At 41.0% G+C, this 22,224-nt stretch overlaps 1 protein-coding gene across 3 annotated transcripts in view; it reads left to right on the plus strand.

The window, feature by feature from the left end:
- Nucleotides 1–2,388: 2,388 nt before the first annotated feature.
- Nucleotides 2,389–22,224, plus strand: part of smtnb (smoothelin b) — a 362,626-nt gene continuing 342,790 nt past the window's right edge. Inside the window, exon 1 of one of the 3 annotated variants that reach the window (XM_043715564.2) lies at nucleotides 2,389–2,888. In XM_043715564.2, the coding sequence (XP_043571499.2) occupies nucleotides 2,838–2,888 (51 nt within the window). In that variant the 5' untranslated portion in view covers nucleotides 2,389–2,837. The remainder of the gene's footprint in view (nucleotides 2,889–22,224) is intronic. The other 2 variants (XM_043715563.2, XM_043715562.2) reach the window with 2 other exon arrangements.

A 22,224-nucleotide genomic window follows, 5' to 3' on the forward strand; every position in this document is an offset into this window, starting at 1 on the left:
TGATTAAACATAAAAAAGGTGGATATCTCTGTAAATGTGAAGAACAACGGTAGATAAAATTTATAACAACTAGGTATATGCACTTTGGAAAGAAATGTGCATATTTGCACATTCTGAATATTATAACTATATTCTATGGATACATTGAAATGCCTAAAGTTGAATCATAAAAGTGTTGATAGTAGAATTGTCACTTAATGGATAAAATCATTTGGAGTAGCAGTAAACAAATGACAAAAGAACAATGTTGTTCGATTACAACTCAGAAGGTATCAAATTAAAATAGTTTTTATTTAGAATGTACCCTCAATTATTTTGTTCAGTGGAGAGGGCATCGTGCATTCTGGAAGATGTATGCTGGCTGTAATTTTGAGAGAATAAATTCTACTGTTTTGTTATAAAAGTGGGACTTGTATTTCTTTTTTTTTGTTTTTTTACAGACCCAGCAAGCCCCCATCCCTGAATCCCTATTTTTTTTTTCTTTTTTTTCTTTTTAACCCCCACACTACCACCTAAGTGCGGTAGTGCTTATTTTTCCCCCCAGCACCCATGGTGTGTGTGTGCAGGTGTGAGACACAGTGGAAGACACAAAGTGCACCAATCTTTATTCAATTTCCACCACCAGGAAGATAGGAAAACACCCGGGTGCCCAGTGACAAGCACTGCCCTTCTCAAAGGGCAGTGCTGTGTGATCAAAAACAGTGAGGGGGAGGGTAGGGACTAAATCAAAATAGAATTGGAGGGAGAAATGATGCACTCCACTGGGACTTGTATTTCATTGGAACAGCATGCCATTAGGATTTTGTGTTGATTAGGGAATAGTTAGTAGTTAAATGGGAATTGGTCTGTTTGTTAGTAGTCCTGTTAAATTTTTCACTGTTGGATAAGTTAATTGTTACTTGTTGATTGTAGGGTGAATGAAAGGATTTCATTTCATTTATTCTGTTTCATAACGAAGTTGGCTTATATGAGATCCTGCCTGACTGCTGATACTCTTGTAATGCAATTATGTTCATACCTATACACAAAAAAGATCTACTGAATACAAGTTATAAATTTTAACAGATTATGAGGCGAGGTGATCCTTTTGGGTGTTTAGGAGTTTAACTGTCAGAAGGTGGGTTAACCTCTGCTCCATAACACATTTGAGATGGGAGCTTAAAGAAGTAAACAAGATATTGAAATTTATAGATAATGTAAATGTGGAAACTACTTCAGTGTAAGCGAAGAAGAAGAAAAGCAGCATGGGCCAAACCTGATGAAGGGAGAAGTTAACAAAGATTTAAGCAAGAATTTCTTAACACAAAGAACAGATTTTAGATCAGATTTATTCTAAGATTGATTAGATAATACAGATGGAATGAGTGTATATTTTTAAAAATGGATGAGCTGTGGCTTCCCAGATCATACTTTTTCAATGTTGTGTAATCTACTTGGGCTGTGTAATTCAGTTACTCACCATTGAGCTACACTTATTTAAAAATTCACAGTATTTATATCTGGCTTATTTGGTTGATCTCAGCTGAATCAGCAATAGAGATGATTTAATTGGCTTCAGAACTCTAGACTCTAATAAAATGGGTAAAAAGCCCTGACTTGTATTCAGTAGATCTTTTTTGTGTATAGGTATGAACATAATTGCATTACAAGAGTATCAGCAGTCAGGCAGGATCTCATATAAGCCAACTTCGTCTGAGTAAAGGCATGTGTGTTACGATGACTTGGACTTTTACGTGGTAGGAGGATCCAGCTGAGCCTAATTCCATCTTCAAAGATTCCACGGCAGTATTTTGAAGAACAGAAGAAGGTACTAGATATAATTTATCTCTAAATCAAGATCAACAAAAATAAAAACTGTTTCTCTGGTCATTGTCTCATTGTTTGTGGGATTTGGCCGTCTGCAAATTGCCTAATGTGTTTCCTACATTCCAATTGTATTTAAAATTCACTGTAAAACAGTTGGAGACATCCCCAACTCATGAAAAAGCTTTGTACTGATAAAGCAAAATAATTCCTAAAAAGGTAATCAACGTTACATGTTTTTTTCTTCTTTTTCCAAAGATCTAACTAGATCTTTTGAACATTTGTAGCATTCTCTGTTTCTAATTTTCAGATATCCTGGACTTGACTGTTCCTTTTTACGGTTGACTATCTCTAAACACCGGCAATATAACCTGAGAGTAACCGTAGACTTACGGACAAACTCCATCGTCCGAAGGTGCACAGGGCAGAGAGGGCCGAGCCATGGCGTGTCAAAGCGACCGTTGATATCCGTGCACCAATCACAAAGAAGCTGGTAGGGTACACCAAGACGCGATTGGTCGATGTCGAGGTTGGTGGGCAGAGCTTCGTGGGGATGGTCGTTATTTGAAGCTCGCGCTGAGGTGAGCGGTTGCGAATGGAACGTTCCCGGGATTGCTGGTCCGGAATTTGAACCCAGGAATAAGGAATCCCCGGGGATTTGGTGTTCCGGGGGTCTACACGTTCGGAAAAAGTCGTAAAGGATCAGCGATCGCCTGATCTTCCTCAACGTTGAATTAATCTTACTTTTGAGAGGAGACCAGCTTTTTTTTGTTCTTTCTTGCCCCACCTCTGTTTGACTGTCGACCGAGTTGCGGGATCAAAGACCATCGCACCTGCAGCGATCTGTCAGCGGCCGCCTCCTGTCACCGAGTGACAGCGACCCACTTACCTGAGTCTGAGTCAACTTCAAATAAACCAGCAAAGACCATCGAGAGTAAGCCGGGATACACGAACTTCCGCAAAAGAAAAAGTCCTGTTGGTTAAGTCATCTTGCGATCCTCTGGAGTATTGAGCCAGCACGGCACAGTCTGACCATGTCCGCAGACCGTTACTCCGCTCTGGATGAAACTGCCCTCAGGAAATTGGTGAGAAAGTGTGACCCATTTATTTGGGATTAAAAATGTTGTCCCAACCCGGTACTGGTACTGGGATCTGCTTGGCTGTTGCTGAACGTGCCAGGGCGGCGGCTGTTAGTGCAAAATTCCGCTGTGTACCTGGCTGCAGAATATGCGACCCTGAGCAATAATTGCTGTGGGTGACGGGGTGGGGAGGTGGTGCCACGCCAGACCAACGATGCACCAAGGCACATAGGCACTTGTTTTAAAATGAGTTGGCTTCCGTGATTTGGTTTTTGTTTTGGAAGGGTTCGGGGCATGTTAAGGCCTCGAGCGGTTGAATGTGGAATGTCACTCGGTACTGTTAATAGAGTCTTTTAAGATGTGAAAACGACTATGAATCTTGGCACATTTTCACTACTCTTGTATTTTGTACTATTTTTAAAAGTTCCAAATTTTGTATCTTGACCTGGTGTCGAACAGCCATGATATTCATGTATTGTAAGTATTTAATTCCGGATGGAATTATTGAGTTTGTCCTTTCCATTTAAACTCCCTTTGAAAAATGTCCAGTTTAAAATAGTTAACCTGACCTGCTGAGGCGCAGGGTCCGAGACTTTAGCTGGGGCAGGGCTGAAGCTACAGTTCACCTCTGACCTTCAGCAGGAGTTGGGGTAAATCTCTGGATTTGAGTAGCCAAGTTGCTTTAATTACGATGTCACGACGAATTAAATACCTTTTGTTCCTGCAAAGGTGAAACTTCTGAAGTTAAGTATCTGTTATTAGTCTTAGATAAAGTATCAGTGGATATACTGTACTGGAAATGGAATGAAGGAGGATCAGATCAGAATAATTTCATTAAATGGTGGCACAGTCAATGGGCTGAATGGCCTAGTTCTGTTTCTTGTCCCAACAGAACTGCAAAGATGTGCACGTTAAATCTCGTCTAGTATGTCGATCTTGCTCTTTTGATGTGATTCAAGTTTTCTTGGCTTTCTAATTGGAAAGCATTGCATCTTTCTGGCGTACAATGCTCAATCGGCTAACACATTGAGGAGATTTGTAGATACTTCTGAATTGCAATTCTACGTAGCACTGACCGCAGCACGCTTAGAAAGTTAGGCTGAATATGCAAGCATCTTTCAAGAAGGATGGACAGTTTAATTAAAACATCAGAACATTTTGGACAAACTCAAGAGATCTGGCGGCTTTGCAGAGTTTATATTTTGAGTCCAATATAATTTCTTCGGAATTGAAAGTTTTAAAAATTTAAATGTAGGTGGATGAGCGAAATATGTGCACATTCCCATCTGCGTATAGCCTGATTTTTGTATTGGTTTGGCAAATTTAAGGTGTTAGAGATTTTTAAAGTAAATTGTACAATTATCAGTTTTGGTCTCTTCGGAAACATAGAAACTTAGACGATATTTTCTGGCGGACCTGGAAATACAATGACCAGCCCAGTGAGGGTACAAATGTTGAGTGCATTACGTTACATCTGTCAGCTCCGATTCCCTAAAACTTTCATTAGTTGAATTGGAGAATGTATTTCCATCATTGCAAAAGAATGCTCTCGAGAATTAGAATGTGATTTTTAAAATAACGAAATGTGACATATCTATGCCATCATTAAGACCACCCACTTGCATCTAATGTTGCCTGTCTCATCTATTCTGTTGCAGCAACTCTTGTTACCTCTAGGCTTGATCATTCCAGTGCACTTCTGGCTGACGTCCTACTTCTGTGAAGTTAGCCAAAACTTTGTCCTTAATTGTTCCAAGTCCCAACTGCCCATCATTATTGTGTTCACTGACATACATTTAGTTTTTGGTTAAGCAGTGATTTCATTTTTTTTATTCTCATCCTTGTATTAAATCTCCTCCATGACTGGTCATTCGGTCCCCTAGAGGTGTCCTGCCACCCAATAGGATCAAGGTGGGTATGATTGTAACTTAAAATAAACAAAGGTAAGCAGGAATGTGTATTAAGAATCTATTCATCTTTGTCTTAAAAATATTCCACCCTTTTTTTTAGGGAAAAGTGTTCCAAATGCTCATGGCCATCTGCAAAAAAACTCCATAGTTCTAAAATGGCCAGTTCCTTATTTTTAGACAGTGATCCCTTGTTCTAGAATTTTCCAAGAGAAAACCATCCTCCACATTTAGCCTGTCAAAATTCCTCAGATCTTGTATGTTTCAATCAAGTTACGTTTACACTTCTAAACTCCAACAGATCTAAGCCTATACTGTCCAAACTTTTCTATTAATTCAATATGGAGAAAGTGAGGACTGCAGATGCTGGAGATCAGAGCTGAAAGTGTTGCTGGAAAAGCACAGCAGGTCAGGCAGCATCCAAGGAGCAGGAGAATCAACGTTTCGGGCATGAGCCCTTCTTCCTGAAGAAGGGCTCATGCACAAAACGTTGATTCTCTTCCCTCCTTGGATGCTACCTGACCTGCTGCACTTTTCCAGCAACATTTTCAGTATTAATTCCATATGCCCATTCCAGGAATTAGTTTGGTAAAAGTATTGAACTGTTTCCAAATCATTGCATTCTTCCTTCAATTATGACTGTTATAGGGGGCAGCACCACTCCTTTACAATGCCAGGGACCCAGGTTCAAGTCCACCCTTTGGTGCCTGTGCAAATTCCACACAGACAGATATTCTCCCTATGTCCATGTGAGTTTCCTCATGGTGCTCTTCTTTCCTCCCACAGTCTAAAGATGTGCAGGTTGAGTGGAAAGTGTGCGTGTGTGTGCGTATCTACTTCAGAAACTGTTTCAATTTTTATTCTTCCCCTCAAAATGGACAACTTTATGCTATTCTTTGTCTGCTCATTTAACCTCCCATCCTAAGTGCTGTTCACAACTTGCATTCTGCCTACTTTTGTGTGATCAGAAAGTGTAGCGACAATACCTCTGTCCCACTTTATATAGTAAATGGTTAAGGTTCCAGCACTAATCCCTGTGACATGCCACTTGTTAGAATTTGTCAGCCAAAAAGAACCTATGCATGCCTACACTTCTGTTTCCTATTAGCTGGTCAGTCTTGTATCCATGTTGTGACGATGCTGTTACTTTAAAAAGGTTATTGTGTCCTGAGTTTTTTGAAGAGTTTGAAAAGACAGATGTATTGAACTGGCTACTGAAAACTGCCTAAGTAAATAACTGGGGGGGGGGGGGCCTTTAGATTTTAACCATTTTAACAATGAAAGGGGAGTGGACAGCTCTCGTAAGCCAGGCTTTCTAGTTTTTTTAGCTTTTACAAGTTGTTTGGGATCCCAGAAGGTTTGGAAGCTTTGGTAAATGATAGCAAGCTGCTACTTTCTCTGAAAACTCTCTTGATGTTGTTTCTTCCTGGATTGAAGTACATGTAAGGATCTGTCTGAATTACCTTTTTTGCCAAGGGGTGTGTTTATGGGATGTTACTATATTGGAATAGTTAATAATTGGAACTGTATCTATCATTTAGTTAAGTTTTCCAATAGTTAAGTTATTCTAAATTCTTCCTCCTTTTTGTTTTAATTGTAATTATACTGTTTTTTGCTGAACGTCAAGTAGTTTGACCAATCACATCACATCTGGAATACACACTTTATATCTACCTTTTTTAAAATAAGAAAAAGTTAGGGTCGAGGCTAACTTGTAAAATTTTGGGGTCTGGTCCATAACAATGCTAATATGTTACTACCTACACCGTAAGCTTCTATTTTCCACAAAAGCCTTTGTGGCACTTTATCAAATGCCTTCTGGAAGTACCTAAGACAAGAAACAGAACTAGGCCATTCAGCCCATTGACTCTGTGCCACCATTTAATGAAATTATGCTGATCTGATCCTCCTTAATTCCATTTCCAGTACAGTATATCCACTGATACTTTATCTAAGACTAATAACAGATACTTAATTACAGAAGCAATCATCCCAACACCCACAAACAGAGCTGCATCAGGACATGATGTAAACGGGCCACAACACACTGCAGCACCTAGGAACAACAAGCAGCAGGAGAAAAATACCTATACAACATATTCAAGAAGAACGGGTACCCAATAAACACAGTCCATCGATTCTTAACCAACAAACCCAAACAAGTAGACACAACACACCCAGAAACTCTAGCCACACTACCATACATCAAAGACATATCTCTGAGATGATTACCAGACTAGTCTGACCCCTTGGCATCATGGTAACCCACAAACCTACCAACATACTGAAACAGCTACTGATGAATCTAAAGGACCCTATACCAACAATCAGCAAAAATGAAGTCATCCCCCAAACACCCCACCCCCAAACACCCCACCCCGCAGGCAGAAAACTATCCATCAGGGTACACATCAACTAGCCATCAAAAGACATGACCCACTATCACTTGTATTCTTATGTACAGCCGAAGAAAGACACCAGTTTGATTGGGACAACACATTCATCCAAGGACAGGCCAAACAGACTTGCATGGGAATTTCCTGGCATTCAAACCAAAATTCCATCAATTTGGACCCCTTTTCCCAACCTCTGAGAAAAATAACCAGAATGAAATCACTCCCCTTAACAGATCAAGACACATAATTAGAAAGTGGGTCAGAACAGCAGCACTTCACTGGAGGCTCACTGATACCTAATATGGTGACAAAACGTCCGAAAACAAACCTGCCAGCTCACCGAGCAAACTTATAACCCGAACCTCAACCTGAGCTACAATTCTTCTCAAATTGTACTCCTATGTCTAAGTTGGCAGCTTGTTTTGGAGTAGCTTTCTTGTGAGTTTGGATAGTGTATTGTTTGGATTGTTTGATTTAATGTTGCTGAAAAGAGACTTTTGTTGAACATGTGCATTTTGTGCTCATCAATACATAATTTCAAACTTGGTATCTTTGTTTCTCCACAATTTATACCTCAGGAGAAAAGAATTTGTGGTTGTTTGCAAGTCAATGCTGATCAAAGAACAAATCTGGAACAAGCAACAGCTCCTCTGCTTCTGGGCAATTCGCAAAGTCACAAGGTTTTGGCATAGAACTATTACTTGCAGAGAACAGATTTCTGGTGTTATGACCAGACCAGAACCCCTCAAAACACATTAAGAAGGTAGCCTAGACCCTTAACAATTTCTTCTTTTGAAGGTAAATATCAGGTGCTGTCTTCCAGATGCAATTCAATTACTCTATTAAGCAAAACACAATTTATTCAATTACTATTGTTTAAAATACAACAAAATAAAAGAAGAACTTGACCTGTATAGACTTGAGTAAGGCATTCGACAAGGTTTGTCAAGGTAGACTGGTCAGCAAGTTTAGATCCTATGCAATACAGGGAGAACTAGCCATTTGAACACAGAACTGGCTCGAAGATAGAAGAAAGAGGTGGTGGAGGGTTACTATTCGGATTGGGGGCCTGTGACCACTGGTGTGCCACAAGGATTGGTGTTGGGTCTAATTGTTTTTGTCACTTAGAGAGATGATTTGGATGTGAACATCTGAGGTATGGTTAATAAATTTTCAGATAACTGCAAAATTGGAGGTATAATGGACAGCAAAGAAGGTTACCTCTGAGTACAACGGGATCTTGATGAGATGGGCCAATGGGTTGAAGAGTGGCAGATGAAATTTAATTTGGATAAATGTGAGGTTCAGCATTTTGAAAAGGCAAATTAGAGCATAACTTGTACACTTAATGATAAAGTTCTGGGGAGTGTTGCTGAACACAGGCCTTGGAGTGCAGATTCATACTTCTCTTGAAAGTAGAGATGCAGGTAGATAGGATAGTGAAGAAGACAATTGGTATGCTTAACTGTATTGGTCAGTGCATTGAGCATAAGAGTTGAGGTCATGTTGTGGCTGTACAGGATATTGGTGACTCCACTTTGAGTACTGTGCAGTTCTGGTCTCCCTACTATAGGAGGGATGTTCTGAAACTTGAAAGGGTTCAGAAAAGATTTACAAAGGTGTTATGACTTGGAGGTGCCAGTGTTGGATTGGGTGGACAAAGTTAAAAATCACAACACCAAGCAGTAGTCCAATAGATTTATTTGGAAGCACTAGCTTTCGGAGTGCCGTCCCTTTTTATCAGGTGGTTGTGGAGGTTAAGAACATTCTCACAGAATGTATAGGTAAAGGAATCTAGTGTCATGGAGATGTGATACAGTAAACAGTCTTAGATTAAAACTTTCATCTTTTATATCCTTGTTTCTGTTCTTTATGTAATTCCCAGAGCTTCTCTTAAATTACAGTCTCAAGATAGCTCAACTTTTTAAACAATAGGTGTGAAGTCTGTGTTCCAATGCTATGTTAGACTGACAAACCCTCTGTATAGTTTTAGTTTTACATGAATTTGTGCAGTTTTTCAGTAAAATAAAATTTAATTCACAAAAACAAATTCACCCTATAAGCTTGTATATGTGTGCATGTAGGAGTTGTGTATTGCTGGAAAAGCACAGCAGGTCATCTGAGGAGCAGAAGAATCCATGAAGGCCCTAATAAAAGGCCTATGCCCGAAATGTCAATTATTTTTTTATTTTTTTTTCCCCTGCTCTTTGGATGCTATCTGACCTGCTGGGCTTTTCCAGCAACACACTCTTGACGCTAATCTACACCATCTGCAGTTCTTGCTTGCTCCTGCGCATGCAGCAGCGACAGATGTGATACTATACGTAAGCTTGGTTAAGTGTGTGAGAGGGTGCGTGTGAGTGGGGGTTGTGTGTGCATGAAAGAACTTGTTTATGAGGGAGGGTCTGTGTGGGTGTCATGCAGTGGGGTCACCTGTAGTGTGACATGAACCCAAGGTCCTGGTTGAGGCTATTCCCATGGGTACCAAACTTTGCAATCAGCTTCCAAATAAACCTGTTGGCCTCTAACCTGGTGTTGTGATTTTTAACTACAAGGATGTTGCCAGGGTTTGGAGTGTTTGAGCTATAGGGAGAGGCTGATAGGCTGGGACTATCCTGCATGGAGTGTTGGAGGGATAAGCTGAGAGGTTCAGAAAATCATGAGGGGTATGGATAGGATAAATAGACAAGGTATTTTACCCAGGGTGGGGGAGTCCAAAACAAGGCAGCATAGGTTTAGAGTGAGAGGGGAAAACTTTTTAAGAGGGACCTAAGGGGTAACTTTTTTTTTCATGCAAAGTGTGGTGCATGGATGGAATGAGCTTTCAGGAAGTGGTGGAGGCTGATACATTTAAGCATCTGGATGGGTATATGAAAAAGGTTTAGTGGTATATAGCCAAGTGATGGCAAATGGGACTAGATTAATCTAGGATATCTGGTCAGCATGGATAAGTTGGACGAAGGATCTGTTTCCATGTTGTATGTCTCTATAACTCTAACTTTCAATAGTTTTACTGTACTGGAAAACTTAACAGAATAGTAGGTATGGTAACAATGACCAATTAACTATTCCATATTGTAGCATCAAATAAATACACCCTTAGCAAAAAGGCAAATTCTCATGCAGTTCTCCAATCCAGGAGGCAAGAACATCAAAAGACAATTGAGAGAGTTCAGTGTAGCAGTTGGGAGAGATTTGCTGCCTTCCAATCTTGCTGAGACCCCAGTAACAATTGCCGAAAGCTAACTAAAATCCTGGATCTGTAGACTTTGATCACACCCACTCAGGCAGCTTCCATTGTTCCTGTGCATTTTCTAAAAAAAAACTAAGGCTCATGTTGTTTATCTTCTCATTGATTGCTTGATAACTGTCCCCCAGTTCTCTCTAAAAGAAACCAGTACCAAATACACACTTAAAGCCACAGCTTGTCAGTGTATGTTGGTATATCACTAACAAGTGTAAATGAGCCAATTTCAGGATCAACCGATTATGTTACATTGGTATTAGGTAGCATATTTGGTGGTTTAGCGAATGCTGCCCATTTATAGAATCCTAATAATAAATAGATATTGTCTTGGGTTTTTCATGCATGGACTGGCTGAGTGTATTCTGTTATGATCAACTGGGAGAATGTTGTTTACCTCAATCAGCCAATCATTAGGAAGTAATTGACATTAATTGGCTCTAGAATAAATACACAACATTGCTATGTGAAGGGCAGTGTTTGTCACTGGCCACCTGGGTGTTTTCCTATCTTCCTGGTGGTGGAAATTGAATAAAGATTTGTGCACCTTGTGTCTCTTACTGTGTCTCACACCTGCACACACACATCATGGGTGCTGGGGAAAAAATAAGCACGACCGCACTTAGGTTAAAAATAAAATACACAACATTGCTCAACTGTGGTAGGCAGAACATCATCTTTGTGGATTGACAACAGCATTCCAGTAGCACAAAATACCAATTGAGTTATGATGGATAATAACAAGGGCTTTTACCCGAAACGTCGATTTTGTCTGTCCTCGGATGCTGCCTGAATTGCTGTGCTCTTCCAGCCCCACTGATCCAGAATCTGGTTTCCAGCATCTGCAGTCATTGTTTTTACCCAATAGCAGAATAAAACCTGTTCACATTCTTGTAATAGTGTCCCTTTCCCTTTGAATTTGAAATTAATCAAGTATTTTCCAGTCTTGAAGTGGTGGTCTTTGGCTTATTTATAAACTTATACTGTACAAAGTGATCTCACCAGATATACACAAGCAATGTCCCATTTTGCCCTATTTTCTCAATATATTTGAACCACACCAGAATATTGCTACGTGTTTAGTTTAGAAATTGAAATTAGTTTCAGGTCCACAAATAAAATGTTAGGTGTTGTTACCTTTTTATAAATCCAATTGGGCCATCTGCCTGTTTGTATCTGGAACTCCATGATAAGTTGATTTTACCTTACAGCCTTTTGGCAACAGCTCTTGTTTTGAGTGAACAGAATCAAATAATTTTAAAGATGATACCTTGACATGAGCAAATGTTATTCTGGTATAAACAAAATGGAAATATCGTTAAACTTGCTTATCACCACAAATCTAATGGATTATTTCTTGTAAAATTTAATTTGGTAACCTTGCTTTTGTTATGCTGCAGTGTTTGAATGATTCTTGTTTCTACTGGGAAATGTTTTTATGTTACAGGACACTAAAGCCTATAGCAAAACCTGTTCCAAGTGATCTAATTTATTTCAATTATTTATGGGATATGCAATATCTTTATTAATGACTACCAGCTGAAGTATCTGCAGAAATACATATGTCTAAACATGTTGAGGCAACAGAACACTTTGCAGTTTTGCTGCTTTCTTGGGAGCTTCTTGTTGTTTTCACTAAGCCACCTTTTTTTTTAGGAGGAGATATATTTTAAAAATTTTAGTATAAATTAGCTGTAGTTGTATTTCTGACTAATTAATGCAATAATTGACCATCTTGAGTCATGTCTCTTATGGAACTTATTGAAAATTGCTGATGGCAAATAGCAATGAAGGCTAAAGTAGGAATCAGTGTTTTATTCACGTTTTCGTGGAGGAGATTTCTTCTCATCTGTCCTGAAGGTACTGTCTCTTACTGTTGTTTCATTTACAAATAGTGGTTAGCTTACCCACAAAATAGTCTTCACAAATAACCAGACATAATGAGTATCAGAAGCTTATTTGATATACCGCATGCCCTTGTGTACACACTTTCAAATAGTGTTGCTGCATTAAAAACTGAAAGCGAATATCCAGACTACACTTGCTGCACTCCCCATAATATCCTTAGCTTTGGCATGGCAAGCAGTTTACCATCCTACTGCTTCCTTAGCTGGTGAGAAATTAAACTTTGAAAACCTGCTGGTAAGTTTGGCTCAGTTGTGCAGAGCCATAGCAAATAGGTACCACGAGGAGGTATTTATAATAACTTGTACTTTGTCTTATGAATGGGTATTTTGTTGGAATAATGTTTAGGTCTGTCTTCAAATTGTGCTTACTTGAATAGAATTGAAATGCTGCTGCAAAGGGGTTATAATCAACTTGGAGTTTTATTGATATTTCAATAATAGAAATATACATAGTGAGTTGTGAATATGAGGTTAGTTTCCAAATTCCCCTTTTTGTTCAGGACCATGACTTTGGAAGTATTGGGTTGCAAACTGTTTCAGTCAACTTAGAACTGAAGTGGAATGGAACCTTTTTTAAATTGCACAGTTGGCACAAATATCAATTTGATGCAAGTTATTTGAGTCTGAGATAGTCATGATTTAGGATAGCATTTCAGTTTTACATTGGTAAGTTGAATCATATCTCTATAGTGTATATACCACTTGGCAGTTCCAAGAATTTCCAACTTTTTATTGAAATTTTTTTTGAAGGCTAAATGTTACATTCGACTTTTTTTAAGTGAGGAAGTACTGTTTGTAAGAATGCTATAAATATTGACAGCCCTTCTCCTTTAAGAAAGGGAAAAGTTACCAGCCATGATTCTGGTTCTTGATCAATATCCAGTAATTCCAGTTGCAAAGTGTAGGTTGTGGATATTAGGTTGGAAAATAAATTCGTTCTTTTTCCTTCCCTGTTCTATCCCAGTGATTGAATGACTTGGCAACATTTTAATCTTGCATGAAGAACTGCTCCATGGGTGAGGTAGCAGAGCATGCTATTGCATAGAGAACCATTTTCTCAGGAGAGAATTCAAGGAAGGGAGTTGGAAATTTTAAAATTGCATTTGTTTATCTTTTATATAAGCAGCTCTATACAGCAGCAAATATTAAAGAATGCTCAAATGGTAACAAGTTCAACTCATACATATGTATGTGCTAGAAGTTTTTACGCACAAAAGAACATTAATTAAGGATTGGTTGGCCAGACACCATGCTATAGAGCTTAGTAAATGTGGGTCTCCTTCAAGGTAATCTCTGGGAAATGAAAAGAGTTGGGAAAATAGAGCAGCTGCAAATCCCAGATCAGTGAAGCTATAGAGACACCTACATAAACCACTTTTTGTTAACAGGAATGTGCCTTTGATTTTGTGTAGCTCAGTTTGCCAATTGTAGCACGATTACCTGAAACATCATGGATGGAATCTTATGTGGGTCTCAGTGATGCCAGATAGATTTGTGAAGTCTGAGTTGAATTGGGAACATCTTGCTCCAACTTTGCCACTTTTAGCAAATGGCATGGCGTGTTTGTTGCTAGGCCTGGTGGGAGGAGAGGAAGCGCAAGGACATACAGCTGAAATAGGCTGTTGGGATAATGCAAGGTAATAGTGGACATGGAGGATCTGGGGGGAGGTGCTGATGGTGGCCATCATGAGTTGCATTCCTGCTGTTACTTGCCATTCTCTAGATGCAAATTTGTGACTAGAAGGTGGCTGTGACAATGCTTGTTGAGCTGACTTGTATGGAATCCATGTTTGCTGGATGATGGATATTTGAAGGAACAAATACTGTACATGGAGTAGCCATTTGCAAACCCCAGCTAAATTTAATTTGTAATATTTTAACCTGCACAGTGGAGGTACTTGTGGTCAGGTGCTTGTTAAAGGCAATTTACACCATAACATTGCTTACAAATTGAATATTAGCATCTTAATGATGCTGAAGTTAGCAGCAGTGACATAATAAGAAGAAGCCTACACTGAAAAGGTAAACCTTTAGCTGTGTAACTTCCAAAGGTGCTGTGGGAGATGTGAATCATCATTTTTTTTTGTCATCTGTCATGTAAATTTAATGGCCTGTACTGAATGTTACAAAAAGTTGAATGATTGATGTTAGCCTGAGGTGAGGTTCAGTGCAAGCCAGCAGTCTCTCTTTTTTTTTTAATGTAATGGTTGCACAGCTGGCACAGCACCTTCGAGTTGCTGCATATGCTGAGGCTCAAGTTGATTAAGTCATATTGTTACCTTCATTATTCAGTCAAATTGGAAAGGATAGCTATGATAAATTCATAGTCCATTAGGGATAGTTTCCAATTGCAATGTCATGGAGCCAACCAAGGAATAGGCTATTGCAGATCTCATAATGGGTAAAGAGGCAAGTTTAATAAATGACTCCAAGTAAAAGATCCCCTAGGAAGTAGAGATCATAATGTAATAGAATTTTAATATTCATTTTGAGAGTGAGAAACTTGGTTAGGAACAACTTTGTTGAACTTAAATAGAGGGAATTACTATGAAATTAGGATAGTTTGCTAAACAGAACTGCAAGCAGTTGCAGACATCTCATGATTTAACTTCTGCATTTCCTGGGGATAAAAGCAGGTAAGTCCCTTGGCCCTTATGGCTTGCATCTGAGCATCCTAAAAGAAGTAACCACTGAGATGGTGGATGCATTGGTTGTAACTTTCCAAAAATCATTGGATTCTGGAGAAGTACTGAAGGATTGGACAACTGTTAATGTAACCGTTCCTATTCAGAAAGGAAAGAAAGCAGGAATTGAGTAGTTATAGGCTGACTTGGCTGAACATTCATTGGCAAAAAAGAATTAGGGAAATAATAGAACATTTGGAAAATCATTGTCCAGTCAAACCGGGTCAGCATGGCTTCATGAAAAGGAAATTGTCTAATTTATTGAGTTTTTTTGATTTCTCATCCGGTGTGGCTAGAGGGGAATCAGTAAATGTGTTATTTGGATTTCCAAAAGATGTTAGATCTGGTATTCCACAGAAGGTTAAGTCATAAGATAAGAGTCCATGGTAGTGGAGGTAGAATATTGGCATTGATGGAGAACTGGCTAATGGGGATGAAACAGTGAATTGGGATAAGGGGTTCTTTTTCAGGTTGGTGACCCGTGACCAGGAATCAGTGCTAGGACCACAACTGTTCACAATATAGATTGAGGAAGGAAGTGTAGCCAAATTTTGCAGATGACCCTGAAATAGATGTAACATTGCATGAGGGATACAAACAGATTAGAGAGCTATTGATAGTTTAAGTGGGCAAAAATTTAGCAAATTTGGTATAATATGGTAAAATATGAAGCTCTTCATTTTTGAAGAGAGATCAAAAGAAGAAATTATTTAAATGTAGAACAACTGCAGAAAGCTGCAACACAAGGACTTGACGCACTTCTGCCCAGGACATAGGAACAAGGCCTCATGGAGTACTGTGAGCAATTGAGGTAACCTTACTTCTGGTAAGGTATATTTTCATCTGAGGCAGTTCAGAAGGTTCACCTGGATGATTCCTGATATGGAGGGATTGTTTTGCAAGCTAGGTTGGGACTCTAGTCACTCTCTTGTTTAGTAGAAGAGACAATCTTACTGAAACATATAGGTTTGGGGTGTAACAGAGTTAATACTAAAAGGTTGTTTTCGCCTCCCCCACCCAGGACTAGGGGACATCATCTCAGAATAAAGGGATGTCAATTTAAGATTGATTTGAGGAGGAATTTCTTCACCTGTGGGTTGAGAGTCTTTGGGACTCCTTGCAACAGTGAGCTGTGGGGGCAGAGTCCTTGTGTATATTTTAAGGCTGAGATAGATTCTTTATCAGTGGGGGAAATAAAGGGTTATGGGAAAAGGATAGGCAAGTGGATGTGAGGAATGTCTAATTAGCCAGGATGCTGTTGAATGAGGAGCAAGCTTGATGGGCTGAAAGGCCTACTACTGTTCCTATTTTTCTTACAGCAAGGCCCTAGTTAGAAGGGGGCTGGCATATCTGTCTGGAGTAGCGTGCTCAGCCCTTATCTGCAAGGCATGATAACTCTCTTCTGTGATCAAACGACCTTAGTCTCTAGTTGTATTCTCAACACAGAATTTCTACTCTGCCGTGAGTGGGATGTTGGTTGCCATGGCTGCCTTCCTAAGAAAGGAGATGCAGGAGGTGCTGAGCTTTTGGGCTAGTCTCCATTTTTTGGGGATAAACTAGATGCAGTACCTATGCAGACTCCATATATCCCAGAACACTGAACCAGATATTGGAGCAAAACCTGAGGACTGCAGGTGTGTAAGCTGTCCACTTTCTTTGGCTGTGAAGGTATAATGCGACTGGTCCCTTTCAGGGAGCAGTGGGGGAGCTGTGTAGAATCTCTGCTGAAATCCACAAATGCATCAGGACAATAAATAACCTAGTGAACTGGCACAAATAGCTTTATTTCCTTTCCTGATGATATGATTACTGCAGCTCAGGCAGTAGGATTCAGGAACAGAGCTGGCTTCTCCAGATGCATGGTGCCATATACTGTACATGTGTGGCATTGAAAGGGCTTTATCAAAATGCTGAAGTCATCCTTCAACAGGAAGGGGTTCTATTCCACTAATACTTGGGTAACCTGTGGTCACAATTACTTCCTGCACCTGCCATGATTCCTACATTTTGGAGTGCTGTGATGTACCTATGCATTTGTCTGGTTGAAAAATGTGTTGCTGGAAAAGCACAGCAGGTCAGGCTGCATCCAAGGAGCAGGAGAATTGACGTTTCGGGCATTAGCCCTTCAGGAATGAGGAGGGTGTGCCAAGCAGGCTAAGATAAAAGGTAGGGAGGAGGGATTTGGGGGAGGGGCGTTGGCAATACAATAGGTGGAAGGAGGTTAAGGTGAGGGTGATGGGCCGGAGAGGGGATGGGGGCGGAGAGGTAAGGAAGAAGATTGCAGGTCAAGAAGGCGGTGCTGAGTCTGAGGGTTGGGACTGAGAAAAGGTGGGGGGAGGGGAAATGAGGAAGCTGGAGAAATCTGCATTCATCCCTTGTGGTTGGAGGGTTCCTAGGCGGAAGATGAGGCGCTCTTCCTCCAGGCGTTGTGTTGCCATGGTCTGGCGATGGAGGAGGCCAAGGACCTGCATGTCCTTGGCGGAGTGGGAGGGGGAGTTAAAGTGTTCAGCCACAGGGCAGTTGGGTTGGTTGGTGCGGGTGTCCCAGAGGTGTTCTCTGAAACATTCCGCAAGTAGGCAGCCTGTCTCCCCAATGTAGAAGAGGCCACATCGGGTGTAGTGGATGCAGTAAATGATGTGTGTGGAGGTGCAGGTGAATTTGTTTGGTTGCCTTAAGGCTGGTTACTGGAAATTAAGAGCCACTGCAGCCCTGGGTCATGACACTTATCAACCTCTTGACTGATGCTGAGCATGGGTACAATGTTGCTTATGCTCCTTCCACATTCATAATGTCCATGAAGCAATATGCTACTTTCTGACTCAACAATGACCAGTACTGGTTTAGCATTACATTGCTACTGCATCCAATTTGTCAATCCGTGCATCCCATCATTTAAAGACAAGCTTGTCAGCCTGAAAAAAAATGAAAATTGTCGTCAGCAGTAGTATCAAGCAGCATCTGATCAGTGGTGCACCGGTTGTATTCTGCCAGGGTCACCCAGCACCTCAACTCATGATAGCCTTGATTCAAACATGAACAAAAGAACTGTATTCCAAAGGTGAGGTGAGAGTGACCACCCTTGATATCAAAGTCACATTTGATAGAGTGGGGCATCAAGGAGCCCTAATAAAACTGGAGTGAGTAGGAATCAGGGGAAAACTCTGCTGGTTAGAGACACACATAGCGCAAGCGAAGGTGGTTGAGGCTTTTGGAGGTCAGTGATTTCAGCTCCAGGACATCTCTGCAATAAGTCCTCAGGTTAATGTCTTAGGCCCAACCATCATCAGCTGCTTCCTCAATGATCTTCTCCTCTTAAGGTCAGAAGTTGGGATGTTTGTCAATGATTACACTATGTTCATCACTTTTTACATCTCAGTCATTGAAGAAATCCATGCTGAAATGTAGCAAGACCTGGACAATATCCAGGCTGGGGCTGAAAAGTTGTAAGTAACAGTCATTGTCTGGCATAAATATCTTCAGTAAGATGCAATATAACCACTACCCCTTAGAAATTCAATGGCAATACCATCACTCAACCCCCCACTATTAAGATCCTGGGGTTATCATTGATCAGAAACTGAAATGGATTTGCCACAAGAGCAGATTAGAAGCTCAGTACTATAGCAACTAATTCACGTCCTGACTCCCCAAAGCCTATCCGTTAGCTACAAGGCACACACCAGAAATATGATGGAATACTCCCCACTTGCCTTGATGAGTACAGCTCTAACAATACTCAAGAAGCTTGAAACCATCCAAGATAAAGCAATCCACGTTATTGGCAATGAAGTAATTCCAGGGGTCGGTATGCCGTCATCAAGTCACCCTTCATTTATGGATGGAGAGTCCTTGACACTGATCCAGCTCCCTCAGCCAGCTCTGAGTGAACAGGATGCCTGAAATTCCAATTGTCTGTCAGCCAGGGCTCTTTGATTGGACTAAATTGATATACCTAATCAGGAAACTCTTATTCAGGCTGACCTTGTTAAATCACTGCAGGCGCCACATCCACAACCTCCACCACCACCAACGTTCAGCAGCAGCAGAGTATACTATCTACAAAATGCAGAAATTCACCAATAATCCTGAGACAGTACCTTTTGAAATCCATAACTACTGCCTTCCAGAAGGACAAGGGCAGCAGATATATGTGAATGACATAAGTTTCCGTCAAGCCACTCACTATTGTGACTTGGAAGTATATTAGTTTTTTTTTCTTCAATGTTTTTGGGTTAAAATCCTGGAATTCCTGCTTTAAAAGAACTGTGGGTCTACCAACAGCATAATAGATTGCAGCTGTTCAAGAGGGCACCTGACCATCAACTGACCCTTCCTAGCTTACTCCGAGCAAATGTACAATCTCTGCAGAACAAGATGGATGAACTCAGATCATGGCTCAGTTGCCAGTGTGAACTGCAGGACTGCTGCGCACTCTGCTTCACAGAAACCTGGCTCAATCCATCCATTCCTGACTTCAGGCTGATAGTTTTTCTATCCATCTTATGGACCGTACAGCATCCTTGGGTAAGACAAAGGGTGGAGGGGTTTGCTTTTTTAATCAACAACTTGTGGTGCAAGGATGTTGCAACCCTGGGCAGCCATTTCTCCCAAACTTTTGAATTCCTCACCATCAAATGCCACCCCCTACTATCTACCAAGGGAATTTACCGCTGCTATACTAACTGCTGTGTACATACTGCCACAAGCAAAGGTTGAGGGAGCTCTGGATGTGCTGTGCTCCACCACTAACACCAGAGAGATGGAACACCCTGAGGCCCTGTTTATTGTAACTGGTGACTTCAATCAAGCCAATCTAAGGAAGGTGTTGCCCAAGTACCGTCAGAACATTATCTGCCCCACCAGAGGCCCAAACATTTTTGACCACTGAAAGATGCCTACTGCTCCATCCCCTGCCCTCCTTTCAGGAACTTCTCCCGGTTTACAGGCAAAAGCTCAAGCAGGAGACCCCGTGGCAGATACAGGTTCAGTGTTGGTCAGAGGAGGCAGAAGATCAACTCTGGTGCTGCCTGGGATGTGTACACCACCACTGTCACAGACCTTCTCAGCAAGTGTGTGGAGGACTGCATACCGAGGAAGTCAATCCAGGTGTTCCCAATAGAAAACCCTGGAAGAAACAGGACATCCAGAACCTACTAAAAACCAAGCATGAGGCCTTCAGATCAGAAGACCCACTCAAATATAAGGAATCCAAATATGACCTTCGCAGAGCCATTAAGACAGCCAAGGACCAATACTGATCCAAACTATAGACCTAGACCGACACCTGGCAACTATGGCAAGGACTGAATTACATCACCGGTTCTAAAAAGAGACTGTGCAAGATCACAGCCTTCTATGTTTGCTTTGAGGAGAATTTCAGCCTATTCTGACCAGTCCTCATGAACCTATCCCAACAGTCCCTGCATCAGAGGTCAGATCAGTTTTCCTTTTGTCAATCCAAGGAAAGCAATGGGCCCAGATGGAATACCAGGCCGTGCACTCAGAGCATGCGTAGATCAACTGGCAGAGGTCTTCTCATCCTCTTCAACCCCTCCCGGCAGCAGGCCACTGCCCCAACTCTCCAACAGGGCCAACATCATCCCTGCGCCTGAGACATGCTCCATGAGCTGCCTTGATGCCTACTGTCCAGTGGTCCTAACTTTGGTGGTCATGAAGTGCTTTGAAAGGCTGTTTTATGGCATTAATCAACTCCAGCCTCCCCACCACTCTTGACCCACTCTAATTTGCTTGTCGGACCAATAGATCCACATCAGATGCCATATCACTTGCCCTTCACTCCTCCCTAGAACATCTTGACACCAAGAACAGCTACTTAAGAATCCTACTCATGACTACAGTTCAGCCTTCAACACTATTATCCCCTCGAGACTGATCACTAAACTTAGCGATCTTGGATTAAGCCCCACTCTCTGAAACTGGATCCTCAGTTTCCTGATCCACAGGTCACAATCCTCACTAACACAACACTGGAGTCCCCCAGGGGTTCGTAAACAGCCCCCTATTGTACTCACTGTATACCCATGACTGTGTCACCAAATACCAGACTAATGCCATTTACAGTTTCACTGACATCACCATGATCTGTCAAATCTCAGATGGTGACGAAGCAGACTACAGATAGGAGGTGGAATTCCTGGAAAAACGAGAACAACCTAGCTCTCCATGCCAGCAAAACCATTTTTGACTTTTGGTGGGATGTTACTCTTGCCCCCCCCCCCCCTACATATTAACAGCACAGATGTAGAATGAGTGGAAAGTGTCAAGCTCCTGGGAGTGGTCATCCACAGCAAGCTTTCTTGGACTCTTCATGTGGACGCACTGGTTACAAAGGCCCAACAACATCTCCTCTTCCGCCGGCAGCTGAGAAAATGTGGCATGATGGCTATAGAATCCTGCCAACTATAGAATCCATCTAACAGGCCAACTGTCAAGGAAAGGCCGCCAGCGTTATCAAAGATCCATGGCAATGCTTTTCTACAACCTCTACCATTGGGAGAAGGTACAAAAGCCGGAACACACACACCAGTTGGTTTCAAAACTGTTTATACCCTACTGTTAGAATACTGAATGGACTGTCAAACTCTGAGCGTTTGCCTGTACCTGTGTTTTGGTTTTTGCTGCTGTTTACCTATTATTTGGTTATCTCTGCTATTTAACCATGTGATCTGCCTGTATTGCTCGCAAGACAGTTTTTCATATGCCTCAGTATACATGACAATAAATTCAATTCCTCTTGAGGGCAATTTAGGGATGGGCAATAAGTACTAGTGCAACCAGTGACATCCAAGTCCCACAAGTGAATGGAAAAAAAAGCCTGCCCCCCTCCTGATTTTTTTTTTTAGCATCTAAAATTGGTATTTCTACTCCTATCAATTCTACATTTCGCTTAATGGATTCTTTAACATTTAACATTATCTGCTCAAGCCACTGGAACTGTCATCCAATGTGCTTAATCATTCACTTCACAATTAACCACAGTCCACATTGTGTTAATAATTTTATCTGCCCATTGCAAAGTCATGATCATCTGTAAAAATACAGTCTGTTCTACTATAACGGGTGTTTCCCCAATGTAAATTGGCTTTAACATGATTGAAGAATTTAGACCATTATTTGTAGAATGTGAAGTTTCTAACCTGTCTTGGCAATAACTCTATTCTGGCTCCATTAGTTAAAATGGTGC

Source organism: Chiloscyllium plagiosum, unplaced genomic scaffold (genome assembly GCF_037043375.1).
Source record: "Chiloscyllium plagiosum isolate Xiang-an unplaced genomic scaffold, Cpla_swu_hap1 HiC_scaffold_24, whole genome shotgun sequence".
Taxonomy (NCBI): domain Eukaryota; kingdom Metazoa; phylum Chordata; class Chondrichthyes; order Orectolobiformes; family Hemiscylliidae; genus Chiloscyllium; species Chiloscyllium plagiosum.